General features: G+C 33.4%; 3 protein-coding genes across 5 annotated transcripts; 1 reads left to right on the top strand and 2 right to left on the bottom strand.

Annotated features, from left to right (window-relative positions):
- LOC104701693 (homeobox protein knotted-1-like 2) lies at window positions 238-5,909 on the bottom strand. Its single transcript, XM_010417433.2, has 5 exons — window positions 5,381-5,909; window positions 5,001-5,126; window positions 4,780-4,909; window positions 538-782; window positions 238-399 (listed from the first exon to the last, which is right to left on the bottom strand). The coding sequence occupies exons 1-5, from the start codon at window positions 5,663-5,665 to the stop codon at window positions 241-243; spliced, it is 945 nt and encodes a 314-aa protein (XP_010415735.1). The 5' UTR covers window positions 5,666-5,909; the 3' UTR covers window positions 238-240.
- LOC104701692 lies at window positions 11,865-14,428 on the bottom strand. 3 transcript variants are annotated; one of them, XM_010417430.2, is made up of 9 exons: window positions 14,253-14,428; window positions 13,543-13,921; window positions 13,419-13,452; window positions 13,032-13,232; window positions 12,854-12,943; window positions 12,703-12,768; window positions 12,505-12,596; window positions 12,336-12,383; window positions 11,865-12,196 (listed from the first exon to the last, which is right to left on the bottom strand). In XM_010417430.2, exons 2-9 carry the CDS (start codon window positions 13,890-13,892, stop codon window positions 12,109-12,111), a joined length of 969 nt encoding a protein of 322 aa, XP_010415732.1. In that variant the 5' UTR covers window positions 13,893-13,921; window positions 14,253-14,428; the 3' UTR covers window positions 11,865-12,108. The 3 variants fall into 3 exon arrangements, with proteins under 3 accessions (XP_010415732.1, XP_010415734.1, XP_010415731.1); XM_010417432.2 differs by lacking the exon at window positions 14,253-14,428 and having other exon boundaries at window positions 12,505-12,579; window positions 13,543-14,218; XM_010417429.2 differs by lacking the exon at window positions 14,253-14,428 and having other exon boundaries at window positions 13,543-14,215.
- Window positions 16,964-19,119, top strand: LOC104701691 (probable polygalacturonase At1g80170). The gene is made up of 9 exons (XM_010417428.2): window positions 16,964-17,215; window positions 17,322-17,450; window positions 17,577-17,747; window positions 17,842-17,862; window positions 17,959-18,166; window positions 18,249-18,330; window positions 18,402-18,510; window positions 18,604-18,720; window positions 18,799-19,119. The coding sequence occupies exons 1-9, from the start codon at window positions 16,964-16,966 to the stop codon at window positions 19,117-19,119; spliced, it is 1,410 nt and encodes a 469-aa protein (XP_010415730.1).

The following is a 19,675-nucleotide window of genomic DNA, read 5'->3' as shown; positions in this document are numbered from 1 at the left end:
GAAAGAAGATAAAATGATAATATCATTTGATCCCACAAAAACGGCTCGTTTTGGTGTTCTTTCACTTGACTACTGGAGGATATATATATTTGACATAGTTCTAGTACATTCATTCCCGATGAGGCGATGACGTCCCATGTACCAAAGCTTTTTACTCCTTTTTTTTCTTTTTCTTGGGGAAGCAATTAATATTACAGCGCATTGTGTGAATACACAAAATCTCATATCTTTTCTTTCTTTTCATTCTTCAGTAAAGAATGTGTCACTAGAATCGTCCATCATTGCGAACGGCATGTTCTCCGAAGGCTTCCAATGACGTTTCCTTTGGTTTATAAACCAATTGTTGATTTGTTTTTGATCCAAACCCGTTTCTTCAGCCAGGGCTATTTTGTCACCTTCCTACACACATTTTGTGATGCGAAACATTATATTAACACACCCCTAGTTCGCCTAGGATTAATATGTCGGAACAAATGAATATCCTGTCTCCATAAGTGTATGCTACTAAGTTACGGTGAATTCAGAAAAGGGACTTACAGTGGGGTAAGGCCATCTATAATGAACATTCCACCAATCGAGCAACGCTTGTCTAGCTTCTCTTGGTAGCTTTCCTTTCTTCTTCTTCTTAGAGAACTCGAGTTTCAATGAACTGATATGGCTACCGAATTTACGGAGCAGCAGGTCCTTGAGATCCCGGTCATTATTTCTTTGTTGGCTCTCATGTGCTGCTACGTCATCATCAGCTTCTCTCAGTTCCTCGTCAGATGAAACCGCTCCTTCATCTGTTCATACATGAGAATCATGTCATGCTAAAGATTCTCAATAATGCATATATCCCATGCATGTTTGAGCCAAATACGTGTAATATCAATAAAAATGTACGTACTAGGAGAATATATGGGAGTAAATACTGTTAAACATAACTAACACTAAATACTTGTAGGCTCAGCTAAATGCGTAAGTGGCTAAAACAAGAAAAAAGAGCCAAAAAGCATAAAGAAGAGAGACCCAAAGGTCTAGGGGTAAAAGGGAAAAAATAAAGATAGCTAGAGAACAACACTTTCGCAGTGACTGAATAGTTTAGCATTGACCACACTTGTCAGGGAACGACCTGCTCTCTGGGGCTTACCACTGCCCACCTGAGCCACGACACATGTCACCTTTGTGAGACTTTTAACTGACCCCCGGAAATAACGCTTCCCCAACATGTATGATTTTTTTTGTAATGGCCCATTTTATTTATGTCCACTCACCATACTGACCAGTGACCTCTATGTTGTTTGTTCCTAATCCTACCAAAATGCTAGCCTTAATACAAGGAGATTCAAGTTTGAATTTAACATATGATTAATAGCCAAATTATTAGCACTATAATTTTCCAACCAGTGATCACCTAGTAGTGATTAGAGAAAGACACTAATATACCGACAATTACTAAGGCAAAATTAAAGAAGCAATGAGTTTGGACTTGTCAGGAAATAAATATGCAAAACACGAGGGAAAATATATAAAGAACATCTTAAATACATAGAACACATGGGGCTGATCCCTAGGCAAATCAGACAAAGATAGTTCACACCTATCATCCAGTAACCTTTGCTAGTTAAAGAAGGCATGTGCAACAATAACTAAGTTTGATCTTTTACCTATTAGCCGAATTTGGTTAGTTTTTATCAATGCAATGCAAAAGAGAGAGAACACGCATTGATAAAAAAAAAACTAGATAGACTTATACACTTCCCAAAAAACGGTAGACACGTGGAAATTGCATGACTCAGCAGGGGAACAAACGAACAGAGGTAATGACAACCACTAAGCAACAGTTGAAAAAGATAGGAAGAGAGTGGAGAAGCATTACATAGATGATTGCGTTGTACAGAAGTGAAACTCCATGTCTCTCCCCTATTTTCTTTTCGAACTTTTCCTTTATAATCAAAATGAAATGAAGACACAAAAGCTTAAAGGAGAGAGTTGTGATTGGGTCACAGAGGGATCCACCAGCGGAATCCACGGGAGTCCATGTGACACCCGACCACCCCATATGTCCGATATCTCCAACTTCTTCTATTTAGAAATTAAAAGAGGCTAAAAGATTTCTAATTCAAGCTTATCACGCATTGTTTGTTTTTGGTGTCAAATGACTATTCTATCTACGAAGGTGGTGACATAACCAAACAGTTTATCAGTATATACATGACAAATGCAGATTTCTAGGATCATCTTTTTTTTTTTTTTTGAGAAAGAAAAAAGATGGGTAAAAGGTGCTCAGATATATAATGAATGGTTGGGAAGTTAATCTCTTCAGTAAAAATCAGATTAACGAGATTTATACCCATCATCACTGCACCATTATATGCCTCAAATTGAACGAAAAAGAAAGAAGAAAGAAAACAATTTTCAAAGTTAAATCGAAGGAAGAAGAAAGAGTAGCTCCTTAGGATCATCTTAGTTGGGGGAAAAAAAAGGATCATCTTACTCTGTGCAAGACAATACACAAGATTTTTCAAATGAACATCATCATGTCTCACATTGTACTTTGTTCAGAACAACAGGCTTTCGATTCCAGCCAACTGGTTTCTTAGGAATAGAGATTATACATGCATGCATAAAAATGCAATTAGACCTAAGCTCCCATATACGGATGCAGTGCACCATTGCATATGGCTATCAATTATCATGGTAATGGAAACAACTAGGGTAGTAACCTAGCTACTAACACCAAATGTTCTTTAAGATATGACAAGATTGGAACAAGCCATGACCAAGATTGACCATGCCCACAAACATAAGCTTATACCAACTCATCAGGTGTGATAAACAGCATACGGTAAATGAGCTAATTGCGAAAAGTGTTAATCACAATAGCAAGAACAAAAAAAAGAAGTACAGTAAATACATTATATCAGTTGACAAGAGCATTAGGTTTATCCCTAAAGCATATTAGCACGAAAAGAAGCCAAAACCACGTGCCTCTGAAAACTACAGGTGAACGAAACGAATACATATTAGGATTTCTTTTATTAGTTTAAGATGAACTAATTTCTGGAGAGTTAAAAAAAGATAAAGATATTGGTTGAGGGGAAGGTGTTCAGAAGGTAATACAGTACTAATATATATCCCAATCAAAAAGAATATACACGAGATTACCCAAAAAAGGCAAGTTGTACTTCCAACCATTAAAGATAAGATTATATACAAACATTAGTCCACTAATAGAAAATTAAAGCTGAAGTGATCTGTTTTAAAACCTTTTGGACATGATTCCCTATGCAAACTCCGATTAATTGTATACGCTGATATGTAGTAACAAGTAACAACTCTTACTAATAAAGTACACCCGAAGCTAGATAATAACCACGAGGTCCACGACATGCAGAAGATTTGTTTAAGTTTTCTTTCCGGGCTAAAGAAACACAAAATCCACTATTTTACCTGATCAAGCCACTTCTTTGGTTTACTAAGTCAGATGGCTCCGTGAAAATAAGCACACTAGTGATTTGTACATGGGATATACAAAGAACGAAATTGCATTAAAATGTAAGACTATTTAGGTACAATGTATCCAATAAGAAGGGCTAATGTCATAAAAAAAAAGGGGGCTAATGTCTAGTTGATTGCCAACAAGACCCTCCGTTTCAAATATAGCTAATAATTTTCATGAATATTACGAAAACTATTCAGGCTTGTGTACTCGTTAGACACAATAATATTTTTTCTCTCTCCAATAGTATAAACTAAAGTGATCGGGATAAAACTTAAGTCTGACACTTACTATGAAAAAGTAGCATAAACTTTGGTTCATTCACCAAGAGAAGTTGGAGCAATCAAGAACTAACATTTGTTTTACCCACCGGATATTAATGAAGATGCAAACAACATAAGCAATAGCTACTCATATGATCTAAACATGAACCAAAGCAACAAGCTGAAGAAAATAAGTGGAACTTATGACTAGGTTTTTTCTCTATCATTGGATTTTCACTGGAAAGAAGTAAATTAAATACAGTAAGTGTCAGTACGACACTGAATTGTCAAAATCAGAATCTCTAGCGCAAAAGTTTTTGCTTTCACAGACCCATTTTTCTTTGACAGAGGAGAAGATAATAATACAACTTACAAGTATATTATTATAAATAAACAAAAGAAAAGTATACCACACCAAAAGATCACTAGAAAAATAAATATCACTACCAGTGAAAATCCTACCTACTCCTTACCCCTAGCACTACTAATCCCACACTGCTCAAACATATAATTCATGAAAGAAATTATATGGCACAAAGCTGTGCCAAAGTCATGCACCCATCTAAAGCATGTGTTTTCTATTTTCAAAGATTTTACCAACTATGTAAAGATGTACTGAAGCAATCATGGTTTCCTCCAAAACTAGGGTTTTAGTGTTTTCTTTTGCTCTTTCTAACTTTTTTATACCTTGGGTTGTCTAACCGGATCTACTAAGCTCTTTCTATATATCAGCTACAACTTATCTTCTCGTTTATTGTTTATTTTTAAAAAAGGGAAAATAGAAAAGAAAAGAAAAAAAAATCTGTCTGAACTCAGAAGATGTACATCAATTCCTAGAACCTAAAGGGAAAGTAATGGGGAGAGATTCTCAAATCCGCTCGATTTGTAAGGTGAAAATTAATTAACGCAAGAACACAGATCGAGAATAGTGCACAAAGATCAATGAAAACACTAACGAGAGTGAACAGAAAACAGCAAACAAGAAATCAAGAGTACATTAAACCTAGAAATAGAGAGGGATCATCTAGTGCTGACCTGTAACTGACGCGGGACCACTGCACAGGTTCTGGAGCTGCGTTTCGATCTTGTTCAGAAAAGTCGTAGCCTCATCAAACGGCCTCGCGAGATCAGATTTGTATTTAGCCAATATATCACAGTAGGTTTCCTTGAATCGCACCACACACAAAAAAAAATGTTTCTTCAGAAAAAAAAAAGATCAAAGATGAGACAAAAAGGACTATTAGTGAGAAAGAAACCATGAATTCGTCAAGCTCAGGATCATCTCCAAAGCAAGACATCAGAGTAACATCTCGCTTCTTGTACGCATCGTTCTCTCTCTGAATCTCTTCCAATATACACCCTATCTCCTTAGGCGCTCCCACCTATGAATCAATAACCAAAAGAAACCATCACGATTCACACGCATCAAAATTTAATTCTCCATCGTATCTTAGGGTAAAAGTGGTTTTAGCACAAGAAAAAAACAAAGTAAGAGAAACGAAATTGTAACCAAAATTAGGGAAGACGAGGCAAGCACGGAGTAGTAGGCCATGTGCATATATGCTTAAGAACATGTAAAATCACTGAGGCTAAACCCTAAACACTGATCTTGTATGTTTAATGGTCATGAGATCACCTTCTGGCAATCGATGTAGGTTTGGAGCAAGCGAGGATACAAAGGATGACAAGCAATCTTCGATTTGATCAGGCCAAGCGAGAAACTATCATCAGCTTTTCGTATACGCGGAGGAGCGATCCAAGGTGTCTCGGACGACAAAACGGTAGCGAGTTCGTCGGATCCAAACACGCGACTGTCTCCGGCGGATGAACAGAGCAAAGACTGGTAATCTGACGGCATCATCATCACCGCAGGTTTCTCCGAATAGTCTACCGTCGAACGGAAACCACACATTCTATCCATAAGTATGATACGATCAGTGCTCGTACGTCTCTGCGATCCCCCACCAGCCCCCTTGGCTTGGTTACTACTGAACAAGAACGGAATTATAAGAAAGTTAAAAGAAAAGATGGCTTGGTTCAGCAAACTTTTTCCAAGAGTGGAAGAAAGACAATGAAAATAGACTTGGCCAAGTTGAGAGTGTTGCTTGAGAGGACAAGGATCGTAAATATTTCAGCCAAAAACCAAAAACGCTAATTTTGTTAGGAAAAGAATTAGGAAATTACGAAACTGGGCGTAAAGGTCCTATAGGAATTTGCATTATTCTTCGACAAAACTATAAGTATATTTAAGATAACATTATATTAACTGAGTTCATGCAGTTCTGTTACATCTATTTTATTTACATCGAGGACGTCACAGAGTGAAAAAAGGAAAGAAAGAATATCAAGGTTTGCCGTATATGTTAAGGAATACGATTCGGATAAAAAGTTCACCTTACTTGTCTTTTTCTTTGTATTTTCAATAGTAGTTTTTTGTCATGACATTTAAATGTACATACAATTAGTGACCACTACTTTTATTGCTCACACCCTGAAAGACCAAATAAATAGACGCATAATCATATAAACAAAAATCAGTTTCAAAAATAGTAATTTGAATCGTGAAACAGTTCCAAGGGAAGAGTTTGCACGTCCGTAAATGACTAATTAATACGCTTTTCTGTTTATAGTTACGGTGGCCGACACTCACAATTGTAGTTGTCCAGAGGACCAGAGTCGGATCGGTTCATTCAACTTCTCCGAGATTTGTTTCGCTGTATACACGTCTACATTATATATACATTAAAAACAAATGTAAAATTTATTATATATACATTAAAATAGTATTAATATTATCATTCAAATTTGATTTATTTAATATCAAATATATTTTAATAGATATCTTTATTGTTTGGTTACCATTTATTATTTATTATTTTGTTTTTTTTCTGCAAATTTTTTTTCATTTTTTAAAAACTGTTTATTCCGTTTCACTAAAAATAAATTGTTTATCCCGTTTTATATTTTTTTTTTCTAATAGTTACGAATAAGAGCTTTAGGCCTTATCCAACGGTGGAAACGGAAATGATTTCTCAAAAAAAATAATAAAAAAATATTTTAATTATACAATAATTTTTTTAATTAAAATTAAACCACTAATAAACGGATACCTGTACAGATAATGTAGGAATCGTTTTTCAATGAAGGATTTTCAAAACGCTTCTACATTATCTCTCCTGTTTTAATATATTTCATTTTTTATTTATTAGAAATTGGTTGAGCAATTCCCACTAAATTTGCCCTTAGTGAGCAATAATAAATTTTGTTTAATTGTTTTCAGTAATGTGCTAATTAAAATTCCTTTTGGATTTAAGTTTTTTAGTGGCCACTCGACTAATCCCACTTTTTTTTGTTCACAAGAATCTTATGTAGCGTTAGCTTATAGTTATCAAGTATCAACTGAAAAATGAAAATATATCATTACCTTATATGGTAATATAGACCCTGCAGTTTATTTTTAATAAGAAAATCATTCTTTAACCTTATTCCAAGAAAACCGATATTTTTGCATGGATATACTCCAAAACCCGATCCAGTGATCCGTATATATTTTTCCCAAAAAAAAAAGAATATTAAAAATGTCATAAAGGTCTTTATGTTGATGGACAGGTTGATTGACATATCTATCCGTCGGACTACTTTGGTGTGAAACTGTGAATTTTAACTGACATAAAGCTTTCAGTTTTGTATTATTACCACTTATCAAAAGGACAGAGCTTTGCTTCTCGCATTTCACTTCGTTGGATTGTATTGGATTAAATCCTCACCGTTGGCCTTCGCGACATCTATAAATTATCGTCAACTTTCTAGATGATCATTATGACATTATAGTCAAGAAATAATAGCACCAAAACGTTCCGGATTTAATTAAGAAAGTTTTTGGTCTGAATCTCCCATTATGAGTCCATGTCTTGCAGAAAAAATGATAATGACAAAAACAATGACTAAATTATTGGATCATGTTTGCATAATTAGTGATGCTAGTAGTCTAGTACTGTACGTCCACTCAAGTGTGTTTCTTATGGAATTTTTCCCGTGATCTGTCTAAGGTTGTTAGGTTTTGATTCATAACATTATTTTGTTGACCAAAACATCTTATAAGACTAATAATTAGTGATGCTAGTACTACTATTTTGTTAACAAATTCTGTCTGCTATCTTATTTACTTGTTATGATTTGTTTTTGGAAACTCCTAGTCTTAATATTCATATGTTATTACTTGTTATGTATCTATTTTTTTGCCTTGGCTTTATGTTTTATTTATAATCTATGCAAAAATATTTAACTATTCAACACATTTGACATAGCTAAAATAATGGGGTACTCGTTTTTTTAAGTAAGTAACTAAAATATATAAAGATCAAAATGTACATATCTGTAAGAAAAAGTGGACAAATAGCCACCATATAGACTTCTATGTTAGGAAAATAACTGATCACCGAAACCGAACCAATTTGATCCTTTGTTTCTTCGGCAGTCGTCGTTGCGCCAAGGCGTTATTATATATATCAATGAAAGCTTTTATGGACCAAAAAAGTAATTTATGGGTTATTTTTAACTTTTATCTTAAGGAATAAATCTTTTAAAATACAGCTTGAAACAGTGGAGAAGAATAGTTTATTATTGCTTTACTGGGACAACAAATATGAGCATCTATTAAATATACATATATATTTTGTGTTTAAGACCATAATCTGTTATTTTACGTAAGAAAAAATTGCTGTTGAACCAGAAAAAAACAAAACTTATTGTTATACATTTACTGTTTAGAATATTGATGTTATTCCCATGAACTTGGGACGTCGTAGACATGCATTAAAACAAAAACAATATCAAGCATCCTGATGCAAAAGTGTTTATGTTTCTTATATTCTCCATCTTCAAATGTTTCTTGTGAAGTGGTCCTTTTGCGTTTTGTCTGTGGTCCATGACTCCATCAAATGTATATTTTGTCTTTATTTCGTTTATCTTAAAAAATCTCGAAGTTCGCTTCGAACAGAAAGTGTTCTACTATATCTTTCTATTATAACCACATAATAGTGACATTGGGGAAATCTATCAAATTAAGTTGTCTCGTTTAATAATTTCTAGGTTATATACCTTTGGTAGATGTTTTGTTACGATTCTAGTTTGTTTATCCTCGTAAGAATCTTAATATTCTAGTCTGTTTATCCCGGTGAGGATTGACGATTAGTGGAAGGTAATTGGGCTCCAACTGTACAGGTGAGATCAAAACTCGAAAGATAAATTTATATATGGAGAGTTAATTTATAATATTAGCTCATGTTAAAGATCAGAAAAAATAATCATTCGTCATTAACGTGGCACCATTTTGTTTATCTTCGAGTTTGACTTCATTTTATACACCTACAACAATTATTTCTATAATCACAAGCCTAAGTGCTTAACCTTTTTGGTTATGCGTATGGCGCATTTGACGATGGAAACCTAACTATTATTCAAAAAGTGCAATTACTAGCTAGCTGACTTTTAATTTTCCATTGGAGAGCTCACCAATCACAACCACCACGTTTATATTAAAGAGCTTTTTTTTTTCCTTCATCTGATAATATTGATAATAAAATTGAAAGATACATGAAATACAAACTGCAACGGAAACAAATATATTTTCAGTCTAAAGCTCAAGAGAAACTAAACCGATGGACGAAGTAAAGTCCCGAAGACTAAATTGAAAGCGAGAAACATTAACAATACGTATAAAACAGAAATTATAAACCTCAAAACAAAAGAAATTGCAATCAAAGTCTAAGAATAATAGCAACAAGACTTTAATATTGAGAGAAACACTAGCTCAAAAACAACAAATCAACTTCTTTTTCTAAAAATCTTAAGAATCAGATTTATTAATAATGCTTTTGGCAAACCAAAGATAACAACCATTTTTTACTATCAAGATAAGAGCCGACCTTTCCAAACCAAGAATTAAAGACATTCATAACCCGGTTAGCGAGAGTGTGAGACACTAGATAAACCTGAACCACTTTCAAATGCGACCATGATAATGGCTCTTGCGCCACCGTCTGAAGTGTGGTATAATAAAGAGCTAAAAAGCTAAAAATCTTATTTTAGTCAATGAATAAACTGTAGTAGAAAAGAATTAGAATGATTACACGTATCTATAAATCTAGACTAGTGGTATGGAGATTGATGTTTTGGGATATTTTTTTTATCGCACAGAGTTTGATATTTTATAAACGTCAACAAGTAATCATTAAAAATATTTAAAATTTTGAATTATTATTGGTTTAAAATTAAGTTATATCTCTTTAGTCAAAGAAAAAAATATATTTAAACTCGTAATTATTGTTTTTTTAAATATTGAAAAGATTCTAAACATCAATCTTTTAGAGACAGAAGGAGTACTAGTTTATATCCCCTATATAATAAAACGGAAGTATACAATATTGTTTTGTAAACTATATAATTTTAATAAGCTAGTTACAAATATGTTATAGATTAAGTTTTATATTATTTGTATAGTCTGGATTTATTGTTTTCAAAAATCTTAAAGAGAATATTCTAAAGAATCATTTGATATCATCTAACTTAACATATTAATTTCTTTTATTAAATTATTCATCAAATAAAATCTTTTGATATCTAAATTAACATATTAATTTGTTAATTATCATTATACTTCACCTCTCATTTTTATATATGAGTCTATTTTGTGAAACAAATAAATTATCATATTATTTATTATAATCAAAAAATAGTTTTATTTCCGGATATACCATAAGTTGAATTTTTAAAAACAAATATAAATGATTCAATCTATAAAATATCCAAGTTTTATTAATATTATTCTTTAAAAATAAAATCTATCGAGTAAAAGTAACGAGTCAAATTTGAATATTTAAATTCAATTTCATACTTTTTTTGTTGAATTTTATAATTTTATATAAGATAATAAATTTTAAATAATTTATTTTGAAATATTTTTAAAATATTTAAAACTTCATATTAAAGTTAGAAACTATAAACACTCTAAATTGGTTTGTTATAGCAATGTCAATAATATGTCACTATAATATGAAAAAATTCAAAAAAACCAAGTATATTAAAAAAAAGTATAACAATATATTAAATTACTCATAATATAATAAATTCACAAAATTATGTCTTATAATGACATTCAAATCATGAGGTAGAATATACATTGTTGAAATAACTTCACGTACATAAACTAATACAACATATTAAAATTTTATTTTAAAATACAAAATATACAAAATTTTGTATAAAATAAAATTTAACCAGTGTTATAGTACGAGTACTTATCTAGAATCATTAACAATATAAAACTTAAATGTCTTTTTCAAATCATCATATTTAGCATATCATTTTATTGCATAATATTTTATCCAAATTTTTTTTTAATAACAGTTACATAAATTATATTTTATATACAAAATACAATATAAATAAAATAAATTTCAATGTAGTTATACTATTAATGTAATAGCCATATTATACTATTAATCTATGTACTTTTGGCACAATCATTGATTACATTAGATAGAAGATAACTTTTTAGATGTGCACATGAAGAAGACACGGTTCAACGCCGAAAGTAATAATGTTATAATGGGCTCTTCGCGGCCCACAAACTCACTGTTATTATATAATGTATTGTTTTCTGGTTAAACCTGAGAAAATACTATTTTTCGCCATTTTTGGATAAAACTATAAAGCTTTTGTTCCTTTCTATTTTTGTCAAACAAGCTTTTGTTCTTCTTACATTGAAACAATGTGTTTAGAATTAAAATTATTCTCATGGACATGATGCTTCTTTTAAACTTTCGAATTAAAAATTCCGGAAGATATGATTAATTAGTTTATCAGGATAAATATTATTCATCGAATAAAAATTTGGATTTGTGAAACTTATACTCTCCACTCCCACTAAAAATCCGGTCCAGCCTTTATGTCTAACAATAAACACAGGACATTTTTTTCTTCTTTCTAATCTAATACACCTCCCAGATAAGCTATGGTGTAGACACAGTTGAACATTATGATATCCAATTGTGTATACACCATAGGTTAGCTGGGAGGTGTATTAGATTAGAGAAATAAATGTTCTTAAAAAAAATTGGTGATTAGCTTAGCTAAGTGATTATATGTTCCTTCAAAAGGAATTTTGAATGTAATTTACAGAAAAGAAAAGAAAAAAATTATACAGAGACAGGACAGAACCTATACGGCTATACCACATGAGACTATGAGAGTCTGTAACTTCTTCTTTAAACTCTCTACTCAAGGCTCATGAGAGACTCTTTTAAAGATTCTAAGTATATATGAATGATATTTGGTTATTATGGTCCTTCTGAGTTCTGAGAATTATCTTGAGAGCCATATGTACTTCAACTTCACGATCAAAGCAAAGATTCCAAAGCATGGTATGTGCATAACCCCAACAGCCGCGTACCTGCAAACATCATTTAAATTTAACATTTACTTTGTAGTCTTTAAACCCATTCAAGATCAACAATTATTTTCATTGTCTACATCTCCAGAACCAGAATAACCGGATAAGGAACTAGGAGATGATCTTTGTGTAAAGTTACCATAAAGGGGCATAGGGTGATGACAAATCCAAGAAAGGGTAAGGCCACCTGCACAAACAGAGATTATGCACATTGTTTATATACACATACCTCAATAGCGCCTAAGCAAGTAAAACTAATATGTTCATAGCATATATAATGTAAGGAAAGATAGAAACATGACTGTTACCAGAAGGAGACACAAGCATGAACAATCCACTGGAATAGCACAAATATACTGGTCCATACCACAAAGTATGCAATTCTGAACAATGGGAATCGCTGGATACATGGAAATCAACTCATCATCAAAGGTCATCATCGCTGTTATCATCATTATCATCAAAGGTTACTATTAGGTTGAGCTAAGCATAACATAACAACTAACCAGAGAATTTAGGAAAGTTTCACCGAGGAGGAAAATAGCATTGACCGAGTGCATAATCACAATGAACTGCAGTATCATTGTTTGGTTACAATTTAGCCTCAGAGACAATCAAAGACTTACAAAATGTGACAATTTCCAAGTTAAAACTTACAAAGTCGAGACTGAAATCTTTGGCTGTGAGGAAAGGGTAGATAATGAACCAAAACACACCATCTGTAAGCAATACAGCTCCTGCACAAGTCTGCAATCCAAACAAAAACTTGTTCAGACACAGAGAAACTTATGCATAGAAGTTAAACATGTTTGACACTTAAACCAGAAAGACTTACTTGGAAAAGAATCTGATGAATGTAACCCAATGTAGTTGCAATCTGACGTGTTGTTCTGTTGTCTCTATCATGTCCGTTTGAAGATTTAAACATATTCAGGGGAGGTCTATACGACCCTTGCTCTTCTTCATCTACCATACTGACTCCGGTTTCACCATTATCAGCATACTTAAATCTGTATATAGACACCAATGCTGCAAGCTGCATCACATCAAAGTCCACTTATAAAGGTTTCACAGGAAAGATTGCTCATCAGACCCTTAAAGATTACACATAGAAACACATGTAAGAACTACTAATCTGAGGAAGATGTGAGGATCTAGAGACAAAGATTTGGATAAAGCATGTTAAGTACCATGATGATAAGGTGAAGAAGAAAAGCCATACCCCAAAGTAAACTGTAACCAATGTGAAAGTCCATCTGATAAAGGAACCAAACAAAACTCATCAGAACAAGTGAGATTGTCAAAATCTTTTATGTAAATCAAAGAAGTCTCTATGAAAAACTCACTGTGTGTAGAAGATGAAAATGCCGGTTCCATCAGCAATAGCATTACCAGAGATAAGTCCAAGAAGAACAATAAAACCAAAAACACGAAAACCTAACAACCAATTCGGATGCATGTCTTTAACACAAGTGTTCCAAGTTTCATCATCATATACAACTCCAGTGAGTTGCTCGAGTTCCAAGCTTTGATCATCATCATCATCTTTATCATCACCGTGTTTCTTGCGTTTTCTTGGTCCTTCGTATCTCCAAATCAGAAACGAAGACAGAAACAGAGACGTCAAGACAAAGATAGCACACACAAAGAATCTCCAGTTAAGCCAGTAACTTGGAATGTTCGTCTCTGAAGACATTGTTGGTTGCCAAGTATGTTCAGTTGAGCCTGTAATGAAACTCGACAAATCAATTCGGCTAAACACATTCTTCACCATTATCAACTTCTCTGAACTTCTAAGCCAAGTTGATTCTTGAATTTTAAACAAGAGTCTAATAAATTCATGTCAAGAAAAGCAAAAAAAAAAAAAAGCAGAGAGGCGAGAAACTCATGAGTCATGATGAAACATCACGGATCTTGATTTCGTTTTTTTGGTTAGCATTAACAATAGACAATGAAAGAAAGATATAGCATTCAAAGCAAGAGACAGATTCTTTACTTAACCAAAGACAGACAAAGTAAGAAAAGAAAAAAAAAGATTAGACAAGACAAAAGATACCTGTAGTAATGCTTTGCTTGAATTCAGTATCAGATTCTGTGAGTGAGAACGATGAGAGAGATCTCTCTCATCTGTATATATTTTATGTTGGAAAAGGTAGAATCTGATGTTTTTTTTCAATATCTTTCTTTTAGTTGTAGAAGTTTTTTGTAGGAGATTTTAGATTTGTGTTCTTGTTTTACTCTCCACACGTTTATGTATTTTATTTCGTCATAAACTTGCATTATTACATTAGAGCCATTTGTTTAAAGAATCAATCAAGACAGAGGTAGAAGTTACCTGATGCAGGCTTTTTGTTACTGTTTAATGGGCTTAAGGCCCAGTTTGTTTTTACAATAGTATAAGCCTCATAAGCGTGCTGTGTGATCTGAAACCCTAACTTGAAGCCCCCGCACACCCCAATCATTTAGGTTTTTATACGTGCTTCAAACTATTTTAAGGTTTTAGAAGAAGTGGATTTATCGAGTCCGGGAAGAAAATTTGGAAAAGTATGATATGTTTTTGAGAATTTGGCGTCTGACTGTCTGGTGTGTTGCTAGTGTTTCGGGTGGGTGGAGAACTTTGTGGTTTGTGGTACAAGAAACGGGTATTTGATAAGAAAAATTCTTGAGTTCACACAACTCTCATTCACCTCCTTTTAACAAATCGATCAAAATGCAATAATATGTCATGTCATATCATATTTAAAAAATAAATCAAAATTAAAATAAAAGGATAAAACAAATTATGTAGATATTTTATTAAGGAAATTATGTCGGTTTGAGTTTATAAAAGAGGATTAGATTTAAATTTATAATTTTTAAAATTATATGTGTATTTGGGTTTATAAAAGAATGGTTAAGATTTAAATTTTATAATTAAACAAAATTATGTATCGGTTAGGGTTCACAAAAGAGTGGTAAGGGTTTAGATTTTACAATTAAACGAAATTATATGTCGGTTTAGGTTTACAAAAGAGTGATTAGGATTTAGATTTTACAATTAAACAAAATTATATGTCAGTTTGAGTTTACAAAAGAATGGTTAGAGTTTAGATTTTACAATTAAACAAAATTATATATCGTTTATAAAAGAGTGGTTAATTAAACGAGATCTTTGTAAGCTACAAGGCAAATTTACTCGTCCACCAGTTTACGGAACTCTTGTGTGACTTAATGGGAATCAGAATGTTAAGCTCTCATCACCAGCTCTTATGCTTTGTTAGTCAATCTGGGATCTCTCTTTACAACCCCGTGAACAAGGAGTTGAAGAATTTACCTGACCCTCCTTGGTTTCCACGGTGTTAATTTCAACGGATTTCAGGAGTGCATCTCCTTTGGCTTTGTTGAGGCCACGATGCAGTACAAAGTTGTCAAGTGGCCTCATGTTTTACTGTTTGAGGTCTTAAATATCGATATCGTGGAAGATGGCCGTCTTAAACTATCACCCTGGAGAAGGCTGCAAAGACCATGTCCCTATCTTCTACAACTCTCTTCTCATGTTCACGTCAATGGTATCATCTACTGGGCCACAAGTGATTTTAAGATTGTCTGTTTCTCTCTACAAGACGAGACTTTCTCCCTAAGCCCTAAACCCCCGTGCTTCTGCCTTGAAGGATCCAAAGAATCTCATTTTTCACTTTATCTTGAAGCCGCGGAAACTTATGGATTCTATATTACAGTGTCCAATTTGATTTCATGGAGATTTGGAAGATGGAAGAAAGTGAAGGCGGTCGCTGGGACAAGTTACATAAGATCGACCTCGGGGGAGTCTATCCAAACAATATCGATGGTAGAGTTCATGTTATACCGTTGCGTTTATCACCGTTGCGTTTGTGTCTACTTTACTTTGACGCCAAGACAAACATCCTCCTGAACTACGATATAGGGTCTGGAGACTACCAGATATGTCACTCCACCGATGGACTCTTATCTCTACAAAACATGGATATGTCTAATTTTGAACAATGATCCTCTTTTAGCTCTTCCTTTCGTTAGACGGTTAGAGATACAATATATTGTATTTGTATATCCTATGAACGTTAAGAACATAAATCAAATTTCACTAACTGATTAATCATACATTAAGCAAATGCAAAGCGTCATAAAAAAAAGGATCTGTGCTTTTTTTTTTCGTCTATACTTTGTTTGCGGCTTTTTGATGTTCTCAGAGTTGGATTTGAAGAAATGCCTGAAAGAACCATTGCAGTTTTCAGTTTGCTCTTACCCTTTTTTCTCTGTTTCAAGCTTTGTAAAAATAGCCTTTTCATGATCGTTGACCTATAGTACTCTATAACTTTTTGCTATATATAATAACATTACATGAAACAACTACTAACTGTTTGTGTTTTGTTTTCCCAAACTATGGCATGCTAGAAAATAACATTTTGACGTATCAAGCACAGAATCTCTCATTTCATCTTCCAGATTTCAATGGGGACAAACATGTTGACCAGGAAAAAATATGTGTAGAGGTTTTGGAGTAAAGCAAAGAAGTGAGAAAAGATAAGCCTTGTGCTTTAAGTTTAGATGTGTTTGAAAAATAAGGGCTTCTCTTTATCTACTTTTAAGCCAAGCCAATAAAACCCCCTTAATTACTCTACTTATATATATATTCAAACTATGTATCATCTCATTACACAAAGAAACCTTTCTATGCATAGAATCTCATATCTTAAAACCATATACAATTATAAAAATATTTTGTTGGATTTTTTTTCCTATAAGCCTTAAATGAATAAGCCCTTCGTTGTTTCCCTGTTTGCTCTGTTAATGGTAGCTTCTTATGGAGCTCCAGGAAGCACAATGTACAGGGAACTTGACATTCTTGGAAAGCTTGAGAACCTCGATGTCCCTGAGGATGAGATTGACGATGATGTGACCTTCTTTGATTTCTCGTCGTTTACGAGCCAATATTCTGGTAAGAATCTGGTGAATGTGGATAGCTTTGGTGCTGCTGGAGACGGAGTTGCTGATGATACTCAGGTGCGTGCGTATATTCGAATAGGTTTAACAATTGGATGATAATGCTGACAAAACCTCCATTTCAAGATTTTATTATTAGCTGATGCGATGTTTTCTTATAAGCCAGGCATTTATAGGCGCTTGGACCATGGCCTGCTCTGCAACAAACTCTGTGTTATTGGTTCCACAAGGACGTCGCTATTTAGTAAATGCTACGAAATTTGATGGTCCATGTCAAGAAAAATTGATCATTCAGGTCATCTTTTAACTTCTTAGTTCCGTTTTGGTTTGATTCTTATATATAATAATATTAATACAACAAAGATCATACATGTGTTACCATATGGTCTTATGCATTTTTATGAAATCTGATTTTTTATAGATTGATGGAACAATTGTGGCACCAGATGAGCCTAGCGAATGGGACCCTAAATTCCAAAGGGTTTGGCTCCAATTTTCCAAACTCCAAGGAACTGTATTCCAAGGGAATGGAGTTATAGATGGTTCTGGTACCAAATGGTGGGCTGCTTCTTGCAAAAAGAACAAGTCTAACGTAAGATATATTTTCTTTAACGTAAATTGAACTTTCTCTTCTAATTCTGAAGTACAAATCTGACACAAATCTTTCTTCTTTTTGTCTCTTGTAGCCTTGCGTAGGCGCACCAACGGTCTGAAAGCTCTCTGTTTTGTTGTTCATCAACCAGTAGACTTATCAATTTTATGTTTGGTTTTGCTTATAACAAAGTCTTAAATTTATAATACAGGCGCTAACTATATATTCAAGTTCAAATGTGTATGTGAGAGGCATAACAATCCGGAACAGCCAACAAATGCATTTGATCATAGCTCGATCAAACACAGTTCGAATCTCTAGAGTTATGGTCACATCTCCTGGAGACAGTCCCAACACCGATGGAATTCATATAACAGCATCTACTGATGTTGTAGTCCAAGACAGTAAAATCAGCACAGGTTCTTCACCAAAAACATTATTCTGGTACTATATTATTAAACTCAAAATGTTATAGCTCTGACACTTAAAACTTGATAACAGGAGATGATTGCGTCTCGATTGTGAATGGAAGCTCGAAGATAAAGATGAAGAGACTCTATTGTGGACCAGGACATGGTATCAGGTAAAACCATCTCTAACCTTGTCAAAGAAAAAAAAACACTTACTAAATTCTTGCAACTTCTTGCTCTGCAGCATTGGAAGCCTTGGACAAGGACACTCGACAGGAACCGTCTCTGCAGTTGTGTTGGACACTGCTTATCTAAAGAACACTACTAATGGTCTAAGAATCAAGACTTGGCAGGTAAAAATCTCAATTCTTCTTGATCCTATTTTTCATACTTTTCCTTCCAAAGAGTTTCGCGATTGATTGAAAGATGAAATCTTTAAAAAACAGGGAGGTAATGGTTACGTGAAGGGTGTACGTTTCGAGAACGTAAAAATGCAGGACGTTGCAAATCCGATTATAATAGATCAATTCTACTGCGATTCGCCATCAACTTGTCAAAACCAGGTTTCTTCCACTTAACCATTGACTACATCAAGAAACCTCAAGAAAGAACTTAATCTGTTGATTCATATTTCTTTGTAGACATCGGCGGTTCACATAAGCGAGATAATGTACAGGAACATAACCGGAACCACAAAAAGCTCGAAAGCCATCAAATTCGCATGCAGTGACGCAGTCCCTTGTAATCACATTGTTCTCAACAACGTCAATTTGGAAGGCAATGATGGAAAAGTAGAAGCATATTGTAATTCTGCTGAAGGGTTTGGTTATGGCATGGTTCATCCTTCTGCGGACTGTTTGTATTCTCACGACGACAAAGGCCTAGACCAAACTCGTCAGTATGTGGCAGAAGCTGTTGTGGTCGGAGAAGAAACTGATCAAAATGCTCACGACGAGCTTTAAGGGTGGTTGATGATGGCATATTTTGACGGTCGTTGATAGTGAGGGATGAACACGTATACGTTATATGTAGTTGTAATTCATCTTTAGCAACTGACCTTTATATATAGCTTGTAAATGAAGCAAACATACAATGAGATTGAAAAGCATTGTAGTGTTTATATATTTAATTATACTGTAAAGAATATTATAATATTTTTGTATATATATAAAAAAAGAATGCTTACTTTGTAGATTGAAGCAAGTGTTCATCTAATCTATGTTTATGTTATGAACTTATCAGTTATCATATAGGTTTTTTTTACTTCTTTAATTTTCTAGAATTTAACAAGTGAGCGTTAAGGGTTAGCAACAAAACCATAACCCAAACCAAACAAAAACAAATCAAAACAAATTATATGATTTTAAACATAATTACTAAACCATACTTATTTCTAAATTGATTAGTTTGGGATATTGTTTTAAAATTTGGAATTAATATTTAACCTAAAGTTAATCAAATAAAATAAACTAAAATTCATTTTATATATATTAGGGAGAGTTACTATAATGGTTCATA

The sequence above is a fragment of the Camelina sativa genome, chromosome 7 (genome assembly GCF_000633955.1).
Source record: "Camelina sativa cultivar DH55 chromosome 7, Cs, whole genome shotgun sequence".
Classification (NCBI taxonomy): Eukaryota; Viridiplantae; Streptophyta; class Magnoliopsida; order Brassicales; family Brassicaceae; genus Camelina; species Camelina sativa.
Note: the sequence above shows the minus strand (reverse complement) of the source record. Positions and strands in the feature narration are given on the sequence as shown.